The sequence below is a fragment of the Schistocerca piceifrons genome, chromosome 1 (assembly GCF_021461385.2).
Source record: "Schistocerca piceifrons isolate TAMUIC-IGC-003096 chromosome 1, iqSchPice1.1, whole genome shotgun sequence".
Classification (NCBI taxonomy): Eukaryota; Metazoa; Arthropoda; class Insecta; order Orthoptera; family Acrididae; genus Schistocerca; species Schistocerca piceifrons.
Genome location: NC_060138.1, coordinates 153373627 through 153390593, shown reverse-complemented (window position 1 = coordinate 153390593; position 16967 = coordinate 153373627). Strand labels below are relative to the sequence as shown.

The 16967-nt window shown below is 40.3% G+C and overlaps 1 protein-coding gene across 2 annotated transcripts in view; it reads left to right on the top strand.

Annotated features, from left to right (window-relative positions):
- LOC124803722 (dynein light chain Tctex-type protein 2B-like) overlaps positions 1–16267 on the top strand; it is a 103227-nt gene extending 86960 nt beyond the window's left edge. The window contains exons 4-5 of one of the 2 annotated variants that reach the window (XM_047264695.1): positions 13377–13447; positions 13747–16267. In XM_047264695.1, the coding sequence (XP_047120651.1) occupies positions 13377–13424 (48 nt within the window). In that variant the 3' untranslated portion in view covers positions 13425–13447; positions 13747–16267. Of the gene's footprint in view, positions 1–13376; positions 13691–13746 lie in introns of those variants that run through there. The other variant, XM_047264694.1, reaches the window with a different exon arrangement.
- The last annotated feature ends 700 nt before the right edge of the window (positions 16268–16967 follow it).

The following is a 16967-nucleotide window of genomic DNA, read 5'->3' as shown; positions in this document are numbered from 1 at the left end:
GTGCCACTCTTTTCCAGATGGACAATCCAGAAGATATCAGTACCATCAAGATAATTGGGTTTGCCAGCAGAACACTCTCTAGCTGTGAACGTGCATATTGTACTACTGAATTGGAAGTACTGGCCGTGGTCTGGTCCCTTAGAAAGTTTCGCTATTTTGTATATGGAAAGAAGATCATTGTATTCTGTGACCACAAAGCTTTATCTTTTATTTTAACAGGAAGGATGTTCCATTCACGTTTAACCCGGTGGGCCTTGCTACTGCAAGAATATGATATTACGCTCAAATACATCAGAGGGAAAGACAACATCATAGCCGATGCTCTTTCAAGACTACCGAAAAGAAAGAATGACGACGGGTGTGAAGAACGGACTATTGACTTTAAAGTCATGAATTTATCAATCCACAACTGCAAGAAGATGATAAGCTGTGGAAAGCCATTAGGCATGCTGTTGAAAGCAAAACGCTAAGTCACTCTCAAGAACAGTATCAATTAAAATCCGGAATATTGTATCGGAGGAAGGATGAAGAAGATGTTTGGAAAGTTTGTGTTCCAAATAAATATTTAGAATCACTAGTATGGTACACTCACTTGAATTGGGGTCATTTTGGTTCCGCTAAATGTACAGCCAAAATAGCACAATACTGCTATCATCCAAATTTGGGACATATAGCTACAAATATTATTAAGAAGTGCAAAATATGTCAGAAGGCGAAACCCATAAACTATTGTCGGAAGATAGAATTACATCCTATCATCCCACAACAACCTTTAATGTTGGTGTCATGTGATGTCTGTGGGCCATGTCCCATGACACGTGGACGGTTCAAATATGTATTGGCTTTCTATGATCTCTTTTCAAAATATGTGAAATTATATCCTTTGAAAAATCTCCACGTTCGACCCATGTTACGCAAATTTATCAACAACTATATAACTGAGCTCGGCAAACCTATAATGATCTTGACAGACAACGCTGCTTATTATACAAGCAAAGTATGGAGAGACACTATGAAAGAACAAGGAATCCAGCACATTTACATCTCAAGATTTTACCCTTGTGGAAATCCGGTTGAAAGAATCTTCCGAGAGTTGAACCGATTTTTACGGATGTACATACCCAAACAACATTATAAATGGATCGATTGGATTTATGAATTTGAGAAAGTGTGTAATGACTTACCACACTTATCGACAGGTTATTCACCTAACCAAATAGTATTTGGTGAAAGTATTGTGCCAGAATGGATGAAGAAATTACCTGCGATAGAACAAAAGATTACCAAGAAAGAAGATATGGTGAAGAAGGTCTACGAAAACCTGAAGCATCAAGCACAATTGAGAAAAACCCGTTTTGATAAAAATGTGAAGAAAGTAGTCACATATGATGTAGGGGAAGAAATTTTATTGAGAAATCACCCAGGAAAAGACTGAATAAGAAATGGCAATATTTATATACAGGTCCATATAAAATAATGAAAATACCTCATGAAGGGAGCTACCTCCTGGCAGATTGTGATACTGATGTAATTAAAGGCTTGTTCCCTCACATAGACCTGAAGAAGTATTATCAATAATGAGCAAAATATAGATTCAAGAAACACTGAATGATACCAAGACTACACTCAGTGGACTAAATAAAAGCACCAATGGATAAATACGTACTTATACTAACTTACAAAGAAAATTAAAGAATGTACCGACGATTTCCATGGATACCTTCTTCGTATCAGCAACAATGACGACGCTGAAATACGATTTATCCTCTCACCCAACAGCGAGGATGGATGATTTAAAAGTGGAATTAAGAGGAAAAGAAAAGGACCAAATCCTCTCTGGTTAAACAAGTGGCCTGATAAGGGTTTTGGCCTAGGATGCCAATCGTCGAACCCGGCTGTGATCCCTGCCTTGCACAGTCGGTTGAAGAACTGAGGGCTTCATCCAAGAAAAAAAAAATGTGGTGTGAATATGAAGTGATTAGTGCGAAGTGTTTCTAAGACAACCTATAAACAAATGTGGAATTTAGTTAAGGGCATTTTGTCTAGGCCCATTAATTCAACTTAAATATTGTAGAATGTATGTACTGACTTGTTGAGTGAATCTGAGAGTGAGTGTATTCGCCGAAACAAATACCCTCTCCTGTCGCAGTACACAAAAAAAAAATAAGCCTATTCTGTCTGGAACCCTCTTCAAGACATCACAGTCTGGGGGGCCGTGTAACATTACGAGTCAAGACAGCTGTAGCGGGACTTGAATAGCGTAAAGTTATCATTAAAAATGCACGCCGCGCGATTTGTTACGATTTGGTCAGTCATAATAGTAGTAACATGCTTTTGAATACAATTAAAATATAACGGCGATACTTGTTTAGCGTTATTGGAAATAATATGTAATAAATTAATGAGTAAGGTAGCCGATCCTATAAGAAGAGGTAAAATTGGGCATATTAAGGTGTTTTGCTTTATATCGACTAAGCCGATGATACGGCGTCTTTTTTTCCCCGTTTACTCTTAGAAGAAAAAAAAAAGAAAACAAGTAACGAAGTGCTAATTGTGCATTGAGAAAAATATAGGGGCGAATTTTAAATAGCTACAGTGTATAATCAGACTAACAAATGGACATTCAGTTACGCGAAATAGCGGACAGTGAAGTGTGGTCATTAAATTGAGTACACCTACAGGGCGGTCAATTCCGGGATAAGTCTATTCGCATCTCACGAGGGACGCAGTATTGAGACCGGTATTTTTTTTTATTATATCATGGAGAGCGGGCTTCAGTTTATAAAAAGGAGAAAAGCTGTATCATTATCATTGACTGTTGGTGTTAAGCAACCAAAACTGTTCATCAAAGGGTTTTGGTGAATGAGTGGTGAATGCGAAATGAAACTGTGAACGAAGTTATGTTAAATAAAGCAGAAGAGACAAGACAGTTTGGTCGTATCTGTTATTATTCCATAAACCGTAACATTTATTCTCGCTGTACGAAGCCTTTATAGACGATCGTTATGACAATTTGCTTTGAAGGGATCTCGTTACGAGTTAAGTTTTGGGGACCTGGTCAACAGGGGATAGTTCGTAGATCTTAACTACTGCAGCTATTCTGGGATCAGGTGCTACCGTGACCGTTGTGTGTTGTCAATGGCTTAAGGTTATCATATCTCATGCTCTAAGATCAATGCGCCTTTCCTCTTGGTATAACGGTGTCTCACGGTAACCACGACAACGCCGACGGCGAAGGAAGATACGGTAGACCCTCCCACAGTGGTATTCCACCATCCACTAACCTACACTATATACTCGTCCATCCTTACACAACCCCTCCTCCCAACCCCTTACCTCATGGCTCATACCCCTGTAGTAGGCCTAATTGCAAGACCTGTCCCATACATCCTCCCACCACCACCTAATCCAGGCCAGTCCCTAACACCACCTATCCCATCAAAAGCAGGGCTATCTGTGAAACCAGTCCTCTGGTCTACATGCTAAGCTGCAACCACTATGCTGCATTCTATGTAGGCATGACAACCAACAAGCTGTCTGTCCTCATAAATGGACACCGACAAATTGTGGCCAAGAAACAAGTGGACTACCCTGTAGCTGAACATGCTGCCAAACATGATATCCTTCATTTCGATGACTGCTTCACAGCCTGTGCCATATGGATTCTTCCCACCAACACCAGCTTTTCTGTATTGCGCAAGTGGGAACTTTCCCTGCAATACATCCTACGTTCCCATAACCCTCCTGGCCTCAACCTTCGTTAGTCACAGTCCTCACCCATCCAGCCCCTTCCCTGCTCCCATTCCAGCACTACACATGCATCATTCCACCACCACACCCAGTCTTTTTTAATTTTTTTATTTATTTTTCTCTATTTCTCTTTATGTCTCACCTTTTCCGCTACTTCCTCCCCCCCCCCCCTCTTTCCCCACCTCTCCCATGCCTGGTGCTCAACCTGGAGCACTTTACTGTCGGCCATTACCACCAGACTATCCCCTCCCCGCCCCAGCCTCCTCCTTTTCCCCACCCTCCTCCTTTTCCCCACCCAGTCGCTACTCCCGTCATGCACTGGTACTGCTGCTCGCAGTGTGGTTTCAGTTGCCTAGGACTGCAATTGTGTGTGTGTGTGTGTGTGTGTGTGTGTGTGTGTGTGTGTGTGTGTGCGCGCGTGCACGTGTATTGTTGACAAAGGCCATTGCCTGAAAGCTTTTAGTGTGAAAAACTTTTTGCTGTGCCTATCTGTGATTTAGCATCTCCGCTATATGGTAAGTAGCAACTTTGCTTCTCATGATATTGGAATATGCTTATGACTTTCACATCGCCAGGAATCTGCCACTTAAACGTGTCATATTTCAGTCGCCATAGCAATTGTTTCAGTTGTCATAATTTTCTTTCATGTAAGGTCTATTCCCAATTGGAATCAATGATAACACGTTGCTGTTATGCTGTAGCACATAGTTGAGACTTACTTTGGAGGATTCAATTTTGTACATCACTACAAAATACCAAGTTCTTTTCAGTTTTGGAAAATTGAAGGACTGGCATATGGCAGTTATGGAATGCAATCACATTTACCAGTCTTATCAAGACAATTCCACTGTTGTTGTCTTGATGCCAGTGGTTCAGCTTTGCTTTCTAGCAATTCCAAATGTCTCGTTAGGTCATTAAATTCACACTGTGTTATTTTGTGAATTTCTGTACACTCATAGTTACCCACAAAATCGGGATCTTTTGAAGAACTGAGTTTTGAAGGTGATGGTGCAGCAATAGTTTCACTACTGCCTTCATCATTATCACAGTCAGTTGGGACAGGAACAGGCAGTCCGTCTCCATGAAGCACTGGTCACATGGCTGATGGTATGTTAGGATATGTCAAGGAAGACTCTTTATTCTTAGAAGTACCATGTGTTATTGGAATTTTCATACAATAGTAACAATCTTTCATTTGGTTTCATGGTTTGCGCCAGATCGTGGGTATAAAAAAGAAAACGGAACACACTTTGCTTAAATGAAACATGCTCAGTTCCTCCCTACTTCTTCCCCTTGTTGCTATTTGCCTGGGCTAAAAATAGCAGCAAAATACACTCAGCTCTTGTTGCCTGAAATTTCATCACTCTGTCTACCATCTGTGGAATCTTGAAGCCTATACAGGAAAGGATCAACAATGAATGCCATTAAAATATAACTGTAATTAAATGCACCTCCTTTAACTTGGAAATGAGAGCTAATTTGAGTTTTTTTCCAATTAACAAACATTTATTTCATCCCAGTTACATCTTCACAGTTGGCTAATGTTATAAATGTAGGCAGTAATGGACTTAAGTTGTTCAGGTCCAAATATCTTATCAAGTGCTCTCATAAAGATGGTAGATAATACATTCAAACGAAAGGGGTTTCCTTAATTTGTAGCCCTAACCCTTGTGCAGAAACACAGTGTATTTCTGACTTTCCAGGTGAGATAAAAATTGCTGGAAATTGTTTGTGGTCCCTAAACTTTGGTAAAACTTGAAACAATTAAATTTCTGTAATAGCTTCTGTAAAGTTCCAGATTGTCTCCTTTGTGGAAGAATGATGCTGTTGGTTGCTCTGGCATCTAATACAATCCAGATAGTTCCATTCTGCGTGATGAGTGCAGGGATGGGACTGCTTCACACTTTGTCGTATCTCTTGGTAATTCCCATATCTGACATTATCAGAATGCCTTGGTCAGTGGCAGATGCTTCATAAAGATTTTCTTGTAATTCACAAACAAATCCTTTTAATAGTCTGGACTGGGACAGAAATACATCTAGGTGGTACTGCAGTACCACTGTCAGCTCTTCTTCTGGATGCTTGGCAAGGTGTGTTAACATAAGTTAACAGAACTTGCCAAGCGTCCAGAAGAAGAGCTGAGAGAGATACCACCTAAATGTATATCTGACATAGCCAAGAGTAATGAAAGGATGTAATTCTGCTTGAATTTGTGCAGTAGTGTCATTCACCCTCATCCTGTGTCTTCTTACATGCTAATAAAATGAAGATTCAGCGCGCAGGCCTTCACTGTCTTTGTCTAAAATTTCTTTGAAGTAAGCTTTCATCTTTTCTTCCTGATTTTCATGTAGCACACTCATCTACAAAATCTAATCAGTAATAATACCTTTCTGTCATACAGTCTGTATCGAATATGATTCCAAAGCTCAAAAACAGAGTAATGAGAACCGGCTGCTCAAAATATTCACCCAAAATTCAATATTTCAATGGAAACTGTCCTGTAATTGCCTTGCTTCAATTCCCAGCTGCAATTACAATTTTTAGTTCATTTATCAAAAAAATAGGCATCTTTACACAGTCATTGAGCTCTTGAAATAATTTATCTGTTATTACACTTACATCTGAGTCAGAATCCAATAAGATATCAACAGCAGTTCCTCATTCTTCTCCTGTAACAGTCAGTTTAACTGCATCCTTAGTACATTCATCTTTCCCTAATAAGTATTCTGTAATCTTGCTTCCATTGCCGTATGTGCATAGCTTGTAATATGCTACCAGAAAAAGGAAGTTAGTCCACCTGGAAAGACGATATCGAGTTTGATCTGATGACGGCATATGCCACTGGGGGGGTAGTAGATGCACTGATAATGGTTTCAGTGTGTTTTGCCAACAGTTAGCATAGTGGCAAAGCTACCAGAATGCCATCTATGTCTAACTTCTAATAGGGAATGCTCACAGTCAGAAAGCTCAGTATGGTGCAAATGAGTAGAAAGCAGGCAACCATGTCACAGACATGCTCATGCTTCCTGCAGCCAACTGAGTGAATTTGAAAGTGGTCAAATTGTGGCCTTCTGAGTGGCGGATTGGTCTTTGAGAGAATGACCACACAAGTTGGACAAGCTGCATCAGTTGTGCAACAGTGCTGGTATCAGTCGTCACTTGAACATTCTTAGACCCATGGACGAGGTTCTGGATGTCCACATAGCACAGATAGATGTCTGCCATTGTAAGGGCAACAGTGGAAAATGGTACAGTTACCACAGCACAGATAAGAGGGCTTGTGAGCTCGGACAAGTCAATATGAACTATTCCAAATTGATTATTAGTAGTGGGACTATGGTCACGAACACCTCTACCCTGTCATCCACTCACGCCACAGCATTGATGTGCACGGTTCAACTGCTGCCACCAGAGGATCGTGTGGAAGATGGAATGGCATGCCATATTGTTCAGCGATGAAAGCAGATTCTGCATGCACGCAAGTGGTTGTTGTTTATGCGTGTGACACAGAGCTGGTGAGCATTGTCTCATCGAGTGCATTTGCCCAAGACACATTGGTGGAATAAGCTTCAACTCGTTTCTGGAGGGGACTCTAGTCAGTGCACAGCATGTGCAGAATGTTGTTAGACCCATTCTTTTGCCATTCTTGCAACAGAAAGGTGATGTGTTGTTCCAACAGGTAAGTCCTCACCCACACTCTGGTCGTGAAACTCCAGTTGCTCTGCAGGACATGCAGCAATTTTCCTTGGCCAGCACAATCTTCAGGTATGTCTCCAGTTAAGCACATGTGGTATTTGATGGGATAAGAAGTGACTCTTCCAATTCATCAGCCAACAACTTGCACAAAACTACAAAAACATGTCATGCAGGCATGGTATAAAGTATCCCAGAAGTGTATTTGCCATCTGTACGATTGACTGGATGCCAGTGTCAGTGCCTGCATTGCTGCCCGGAAAGGGTACGCCTCATACTAATATGAGCATTTTAGCATGGGTCAGTAACTGGTGCCACAGAGCCATTTTTGCTATTGATCTGTAAACGTAATCATTTTATGTACTCCATATACATTGTTGCAACAATAAATCTTGACTGAATTGGAAACCTCTAAAAGAGTGTACCAATATTTTTTTTTTCTGGCATTGTAGTTTGTATTGCTATAGGTGATGTCATGTTCATAGATACAGTGTTGGAATGGATCACATCCAGAACTAAAATCAATTATTTTGTAAATCCTGATGTGGAACCCCATGAGAATTTCCTCTACATTGTGGCAATTGATTGTAAGTCTTGCGATCATCATTCGTGTCATAAGTCTTGCGATTGTCATTCATCTGGAATTCACGATGATACTCCTGCCATTGTGTCTTATTGTTACCTGCGGTTGTCATACTTTCTTGGTTCATTATTATAATTCCATCAATTTGCTGCCCTGAAGTTCCATTCATTATGATTTCATTTTTTCGGTGCTTCATTGCCTCTGTTTCTTACACTGGAATGATTGCTCTCACACCACCTTCTCATGGTGCTGAGAATTTCAGTTCGCTCTACACTAAAATGTGTGTTGTCACTGTCTTTGTATCACATGTGGGCTAATCTCTCATGAACAGACAATGTTTATTGCTGTGTGAGAAAACTATGATGTTTTTGTCTTTGATAGGCTTTTTCATATGTTCGTTACAGTGCCAATACCTCTACAATAATTCACAAATGCTACTGTCACTTTGACTGTATAGTGGTGTTGTCAGTAATGTAGTCTCGGCTGTCCACTGTTGTTTGACTGACCAAAACCTATTCAAAAAGGGACCCGAAATTCACTGAAATTATTGTTATTATCAGCTACCCCATACATGTGCACTGTATTTCACGTTGCTCACCCAGATATCTAGTTTTTGTTTCTTGAAATGCCATGTTTGAATTGACACATGAAAGTAACAGGATGCAATTACTTAGTTGGTTTGAAGTCGGAAAACTTGCATCTACCAATACTGATATCAACAGTCAAGTTTGGCATTGCACACAGCATATTATGACATTTCTCTTGTACCATATTATTGAATTTTTTCTTCTACCATATGTTCATCTAAAGCAGATTGCTGCTTGTTTTCAAATTCAGCTGCCTCCTCCATGCGTTGTTCCTGTATGCCAGCTACCATTTTAATGAGTGACTGTTACAGTAGTAATCAGCCTTTTTTATTGTGATCTCTGCTTTGTGTTAATTGATTTTACCTTCTACCTGATTGAGTGTGGTTTTATTGTGTGCACAATCATCGTCTTGCTTAAATTTTAATGCCTCAGCTTCTGATTTAAGCTTGAATTGTTCCATCATAACTTTGTTACGTGACTCATCGTTTATTCCTGTGAACACTGATGAGTTCCTTTTGTAATTTTTCTGTTGCTTCTCTGAATTCTTTTTGACTTCATTCTTCACCTGATTTAATTTGTGATTACGATCATTAGTTCACTATTTAATATCATTATTAATTGTCTTGATGTACTCAAACAATTGACTTAATCCAACCATCCACGTTTAATGACTATTGTGCTGTCACTTGGTTAGAAACAAGCAACCATAGAACTCATTATTGAGCTCTGATCTTACTTATTCTTAGGGTCATACTGTAGCAAAGGATTAGGAAAATTTATGACATGGTTGTGGGAGAATTGCCCTGTTTTTCAATTCGAAACATTCCATAGCTTTAAAATGACTCCCACAAAATTCTGTGGCAGGCACAAGTTAAGTGTTGTGAATAAACCTTTTGAGAAACCTTTGAAACGGAAATGTACATGGAAGTGTGGGGATGATATGAAAATATCTCAGACAGAGTGTGTTTTGGTAAAATAATGATCCAAGAATTGAAGAGGACAGCAAAAAATTATTGAGGTGCTGACATTGAAGCAGCAGAAATATTGGAATAATGAAACTCAGACTGCCTGGGAAAACCACGTAAGAAAATGATTATGAAAGTAGCAAAAATTCATGGATGGAGGATATGTAAAATAAGGAAAAGGGGGGAATCACTGTCCTATAGCAGATCAATGTGTGGAGCACATTAACGCATAACAGAAAATAGCTTTCACATCAGCTCTTTTTTCAGCAGTAGTACACACATTTACACATGCAAACACACAGGAACCAATATGCACACTCCTGTGGCCATGGCAAGCCTAACTTGTCTTGAATGGCTCTGGGATGGTTGTGTATGCGTGGTTGTTGGTGTGAATTTGTGTACTAGTGCTGGAAAAAGTGCTGTTACTTGAAAGCTAGTGTGAATGCTGTTTTCTGTTATGTGTTACTGTACACCATGCATCGATCCATTATGAGTAAATGATTATTGACATAAAAAACCAATGGAATTGCCTTAAAGGGGTATACTAAATGCACCAGAAAAGATGCTAGAATTAAATAACGCAAAAGAGAAACAGCCATGGGTAATAAATAAACCTGAAAATAACCACACATCAATCCTGTATTAGATGCATCAAGAATTCTTGCAAGTGTGCTTTATTGAGGAATGGCTGGGAAAATTGGAAAGCAGTCTAGAAGAGGGCTAGTTTGGTTTTAGGAGCTCTTTTAGCACTTTGTTTAGCAGTGCAAAATGAGGAAAAATGAGGAAACCGACATCTATAGATTTGGAGACTTTTGATAATATGAAATGGAATAAAATGTTGTTTATTCTTAGAGAGTCTGTTTTCCTGTACAAGGTTAGGAGGATAATCTATTCTTTCTACATGAAACTGCTTGGAGTGGTCAGCATTAATGAAATTACTTTGGCTATATCGAACCTTTTCTTTAGTGCAATGGTTAATTCGTTGTACTTGAGAGATCAGTGCTGACAAAAAAAATAAAGATCATAAATGAACCATTGTGGAACTATGGCCATAAAATGAGAGCCAATCAGTGCAAACACATGAAAATGTGTGCATTTAACATAATTTGTCCCAGCTAATGCATATTATGTTAAAATGAGTGTAGATAATTAAGCTGAAAAGTCAGAACCAGGCAGACTTGATATTCATGACCATGCTTGGTTTGATTAGATGTTATTTTTCTGTTTCATTAACTGGATAAAGCTTGACATTCAACTAAATACACTAAAATTACCATAATACCATTAATTATTAAGATTATATGTTGTACTGCAATAAGGAAGTCAACATGTGTTTTAATTTTAATGTGTCATTAAAAATACAGTCAGTGTGAATAAACTTTTATTGTAAGAGGTAGATCAATAACTGAAAAAAAGAAAGAAAGAGAGAGAGAGAGAGAGAGAACTCAAATTTAAAACAGTGTTAGTGTCTCAGGTATGTCTCCATTTCTTCTCCCCAGTAACTGATAGAAGTTTCTTTCTGTAACTCACTAAAAAGGTGATGTTGTCAAAGAAATGATTGCATCATTATTTTCAAAATTGTGTCAGATTGAAAATTATTGTTTTGGCCTCAGAAATTCTTGCAATCAGCTCTTCATGGCTGTTGACTTCCACAGACTGGTTGCAGAATGGCTACTGTTTTGTGGCCATAATTCCACAACAATACACAACAGTTGCTTTGTGGTTTCACTTAAAAACGCTGTTGTTGTTGTGTTTTTTCACTGAAGAATACGGAAAACTAACTCTTTTCAAGGTTAGGAAATGACTGAAAGAACTCAGTAACGGTTGCCAACAATGACATAAATGTTTCTACATTCTTAATGGAAAGTAAACAAATTTACATGTATAATAATCTTTGCTTCTCTGGATCTTCTGGAAAACTACTGCAGATACTTCTCTGGTACATATTTTATTAGATTGACCAGACCACTTACAGCAAAATAAATGGAAGTTGTTCTTTAGTTTAATCTTGAGCAGTTTCACGATGGCTTCATATTAGCGAAGTTGCTAAAGTTCAGGCAAAATCTTATTAGCCATAACTCCCTAACTAAAAATTTGCAGGCCTATGTTTATATGAACTTTTTTCTTTAGTTTTACTTGTAGAATAACATATTAAAATATTTGCATATCTTTGTGAATCACCCTGTATATTAGTTTTAATGTTTAGTGAAAGCATATCAGTTAGCAACAATCAATTAAAATTGTTTGGTCAAAATTTAACACAAATAAATACCTATACAGTTAGAATCATAAATACACTCCTGGAAGTGGAAAAAAGAACACATTGACACCGGTGTGTCAGACCCACCATACTTGCTCCGGACACTGCGAGAGGGCTGTACAAGCAATGATCACACGCACGGCACAGCGGACACACCAGGAACCGCGGTGTTGGCCGTCGAATGGCACTAGCTGCGCAGCATTTGTGCACCGCCGCCGTCAGTGTCAGCCAGTTTGCCGTGGCATACGGAGCTCCATCGCAGTCTTTAACACTGGTTGCATGCCGCGACAGCGTGGACGTGAATCGTATGTGCAGTTGATGGACTTTGAGCGAGGGCGTATAGTGGGCATGCGGGAGGCCGGGTGGACGTACCGCCGAATTGCTCAACACGTGGGGCGTGAGGTCTCCACAGTACATCGATGTTGTCGCCAGTGGTCGGCGGAAGGTGCACGTGCCCGTCGACCTGGGACCGGACCGCAGCGACGCACGGATGCACGCCAAGACCGTAGGATCCTACGCAGTGCCGTAGGGGACCGCACCGCCAATTCCCAGCAAATTAGGGACACTGTTGCTCCTGGGGTATCGGCGAGCACCATTCGCAACCGTCTCCATGAAGCTGGGCTACGGTCCCGCACACCGTTAGGCCGTCTTCCGCTCACGCCCCAACATCGTGCAGCCCGCCTCCAGTGGTGTCGCGACAGGCGTGAATGGAGGGACGAATGGAGACGTGTCGTCTTCAGCGATGAGAGTCGCTTCTGCCTTGGTGCCAATGATGGTCGTATGCGTGTTTGGCGCCGTGCAGGTGAGCGCCACAATCAGGACTGCATACGACCGAGGCACACAGGGCCAACACCCCGGCATCATGGTGTGGGGAGCGATCTCCTACACTGGCCGTACACCACTGGTGATCGTCGAGGGGACACTGAATAGTGCACGGTACATCCAAACCGTCATCGAACCCATCGTTCTACCATTCCTAGACCGGCAAGGGAACTTGCTGTTCCAACAGGACAATGCACGTCCGCATGTATCCCGTGCCACCCAACGTGCTCTAGAAGGTGTAAGTCAACTACCCTGGCCAGCAAGATCTCCGGATCTGTCCCCCATTGAGCATGTTTGGGACTGGATGAAGCATCGTCTCACGCGGTCTGCACGTCCAGCACGAACGCTGGTCCAACTGAGGCGCCAGGTGGAAATGGCATGGCAAGCCGTTCCTCAGGACTACATCCAGCATCTCTACGATCGTCTCCATGGGAGAATAGCAGCCTGCATTGCTGCGAAAGCTGGATATACACTGTACTAGTGCCGACATTGTGCATGCTCTGTTGCCTGTGTCTATGTGCCTGTGGTTCTGTCAGTGTGATCATGTGATGTATCTGACCCCAGGAATGTGTCAATAAAGTTTCCCCTTCCTGGGACAATGAATTCACGGTGTTCTTATTTCAATTTCCAGGAGTGTATATATTTAGTTGTTGAACTTTTTGTGTGGTGTATGACAGTTGTATCATAAGAAGTAATTCTCTTTGTTTATTTTTCAGGACACTATAGTTTGTATGGCAGTAATATTTGCAGTGTATTTCTATTGATTACTTACTGCACAAAAACTTTGGTAAGCTGTGTGCATACAGTCTATTGTTTATACTCATTTTCTTTTGTGCTGAATATTTATTTGATCTGTTTATATGTTGAAAAGTAATGATATTATGGTGTGTTGCACAGTTACATCCATAGGATGAAGTTGAATGTGTGAAATAAACTTGTAGGCATAATTTATTTCATAAAAATTGGTTCTGATGTTCTGTATCATGAATTAATGTGCTGACCTAAATTATATTGCTATTTGTATACAAAATATGTGTTTATTATTTGTATATATTAATCTCACATTTTTACGTGGACCCTGTACAGAGGCATGCTGGGGGCAGAAGATCCGGTCAGCTCGTAGTTCATTGGCAGCTCAGACAAGCCCCACATCCTTCTCCCAGGAATCCAGCGTACAGCTTGTAAAAGAACCTCCCATGGCAGCCAGCTTACAGCTTATATAAGAAAAGAATGTATAATTGGGTAATGAGTCACAGAAGTCTCATAAAAATTGATGGTGAATCATTAGAAGGAGCAGTTACGACATTGACCATCACCAGGCAAAACACCGCATATGAGTCAACAGTATTCACGCAATAGTTACTGATCATTACAGCACACAATACTGTTACATAGCTTTTGTTGGCAAGAGCTGTAAACATTGGGGAGCAGCCCAAAATCAGCTGACTTCCATTGATCGTAGAGGGGCCAAGTAAATGTTTGTGATTAGTAGTTGTTATTGCTCACAGCCCATTTACATGTATTGAAGCCAAAGATAAATTACACTGATAAGAAATTAGGTGGATCTTTTTGTGAAACTACTACTACGTCTACATCCATATTCTGCAATTCACAGTGAAGCACACAGTACAGAATTTCCCATTATAACAGTTATTAGGGCCTCTTCTCGTTTCATTCACACATGGAGCACAGCAATAATGACTGTTTAAATGCGTCTGTGAGTACGCTGTAATTATCTCCCTACAGGAGTTATAAGTAGAGGATTTTAGCATATCCCTAGAGTCATCATTTCAAGCTTGTTCATGAAACTTCATTAACAGGATTTCTCGGGATAGTTTGCATCTATCTTCAAGTGCCTGGCAGCCCAGTTTCTTCAACATTTCTGTAACATTTTCCTGTGGGTCAGACAAACCTCTGACCATTTGTGCTGCCCTTCTCTATAGGCTATACATTCAATATCCCCTATTAGTTCTATTTCGTACAAGACCCACATTCTTGAGCAAAATTCCAGGATGACTTACACAAATGATTTGTAAGTAATCTCCTTTATGGACTAATTGCACATCCCTAGTATTCTTCCTATAAACTGAAGTGTGCCGCATGCTTTACTCGAGTCTTAGCTTATGTGATAATTCCATTGCATATTCCCTCAAAGTGTCACATCCAGCCATTTGTATGAGTTGACTGATTTAAAGCACATTGCCAGTCTTTACACCACTTTGAAACCTTACCAAGGTCTGACTGAATATTTGTGCAGCTTCCTTCAGATAGTACTTCATTGCAGGTAACTGTATCATCTGCGAAAGCTTGAGGTTACTATTAATATTGCTGCAAGATATTAATGAGTTCACCAGAAAAAATGTATACACTCTTTGTCAGGCTCTATTGAGATATTGGTATTGTCATTTGATTTGAGTTACGAGTGTGTTGTAGAATGGTCTTTAGCTCAACAGTTGTTAGTACTTTCATCTCAGTATTGAGAAAACAAGATGGCTGGAGCACGCTTGACATTCGAGCAGTGAAAAAGTATTGTGAGGTGGTTCTTTATGTTTGATGATAATAATAATCCGTGCAACATCAGTGGAAGTGGGAATTTCAAACAGAACCACCAACCCGCTTAACAATTAAATGCATCATTGACAAGTCTGAATTGTATGGAATAATTTGTGATATATGCAAAGGAAGATCAGGAAGACAGCGTACAGCTACAAATCTTGCTTTGTTGGCTCTCTTGTTGGAAACTTTTATTTATTCTCCACAGATGTCTGCTATGCAATGTGCACATGAAGTTGGGGGTTAGCAGTAAAAGTGTACGAAGAATTCTGAAAGCTGCAAAGTGGAAAGTTTACAGTCCACGATTACTGCACGCAATTAATGATGACAATCCTGATCGCCAAATGCAATTTTGCGAATGGTATCAGCAAATGGTAACTGCTGAGGAACAATTTGTGATGAAGGTAGTGTGGAGTGATGAGGCACAATTTAAACTTATGGAACTTTGAATTGACATAACAGTGTGTATTGGGCACTGGAAAACCTGCATGTTTATGTGGATGAAGTGGTCAAACTACCAGCGGTTCATGTGTGATGTGGAGTATCATCTAGGGGCTTAGTAGGACCCCTTTTCTTTGATGCTACTGTCACTGGAGAAGTGTAGCTGGAAATGTTATACACATCAATTTTGCCAGGTATACGTGCACTTTTTGGAGCTGATGAAGAGGTCTTCCACCAACAGGATGAGGTGCCACCACACTACCAGCTAGCCATACGAGCCTTCCTGGATGACGATTTTCTGGGGCATTGGGTTGGATGAAGAGGGCCAGTTGAGTTTCCTCCATGGTCGCCAGATCTAACATCTATGGACTTTTACTTGTGGGAAACTGTGAAAGATAACATCTGTCAATGTAAGCCACGCACGCTGGATGAACTTCGCCCAGTACATTATAGTGATGTGTGCAGTGATCTCCACTGTAACATTGACTGACATTGTTGCTGTTACCGCTCGTTGTTTGTTATGTGTATAGCTGCCAACAGTGAACATTTTGAACATTTAAAGAAATCTGGTGCTAAACTGAAGGTTGTACAACTTGTGTGATCAATTATTAAATGTAAAATAAACACATATGTAATACTTTTTGTTCCTTAAAGTGTGCATACATTTTTGTGGCGGACTCTGTATACAACATGAACAGCAAGGTTCCAACACACTTTCTTGGAGTATACTTGAAGTTACTTCTACATCACTTGATTCTTTTTCATCCAAAAAATCCTCAGTTCGGTTACAAATATTGGTTGATACACCATATGACAGTACCGTGATAACTAGCTTAGTATGGAATCGAATGCTTTTCGAAAACTAAGAAGTACTGCATCTACCTATCTTGGTCTGTGGCAGTCAGCCAGTCACCTGAAAAAAGTGCAAGTTTAGTTTCACATTAGCATCATTGTGTACTACTGTCTAGTGTTGTTGTTGTTGTTGTTGCTTTCTTCAGTCCAAAGACAGGTTTGATGCAGCTGTTCATGCTACTCTATCCTGTGCTAGCCTCTTCATCTCTGAGTAACTACTGCAACCTACATCCCTCTGAATCTGCTTACTTTATTCTTCTCTTGGTTTTCCTTCTACTATTTTTATCCCCCCTGATCCCCTCCAGCACTAAATTGGGGATCCCTTGATGCCTCAGAATGTGTCCTATCAACCATTCCCTTCTTTTAAACAGGTTTTACCACAAATTTCTCTTCTCCCCAATTCTATTCCCTACCTTCTCATTAGTTACATGATCTACCTATTGAATCTTCAGCAATCTTCT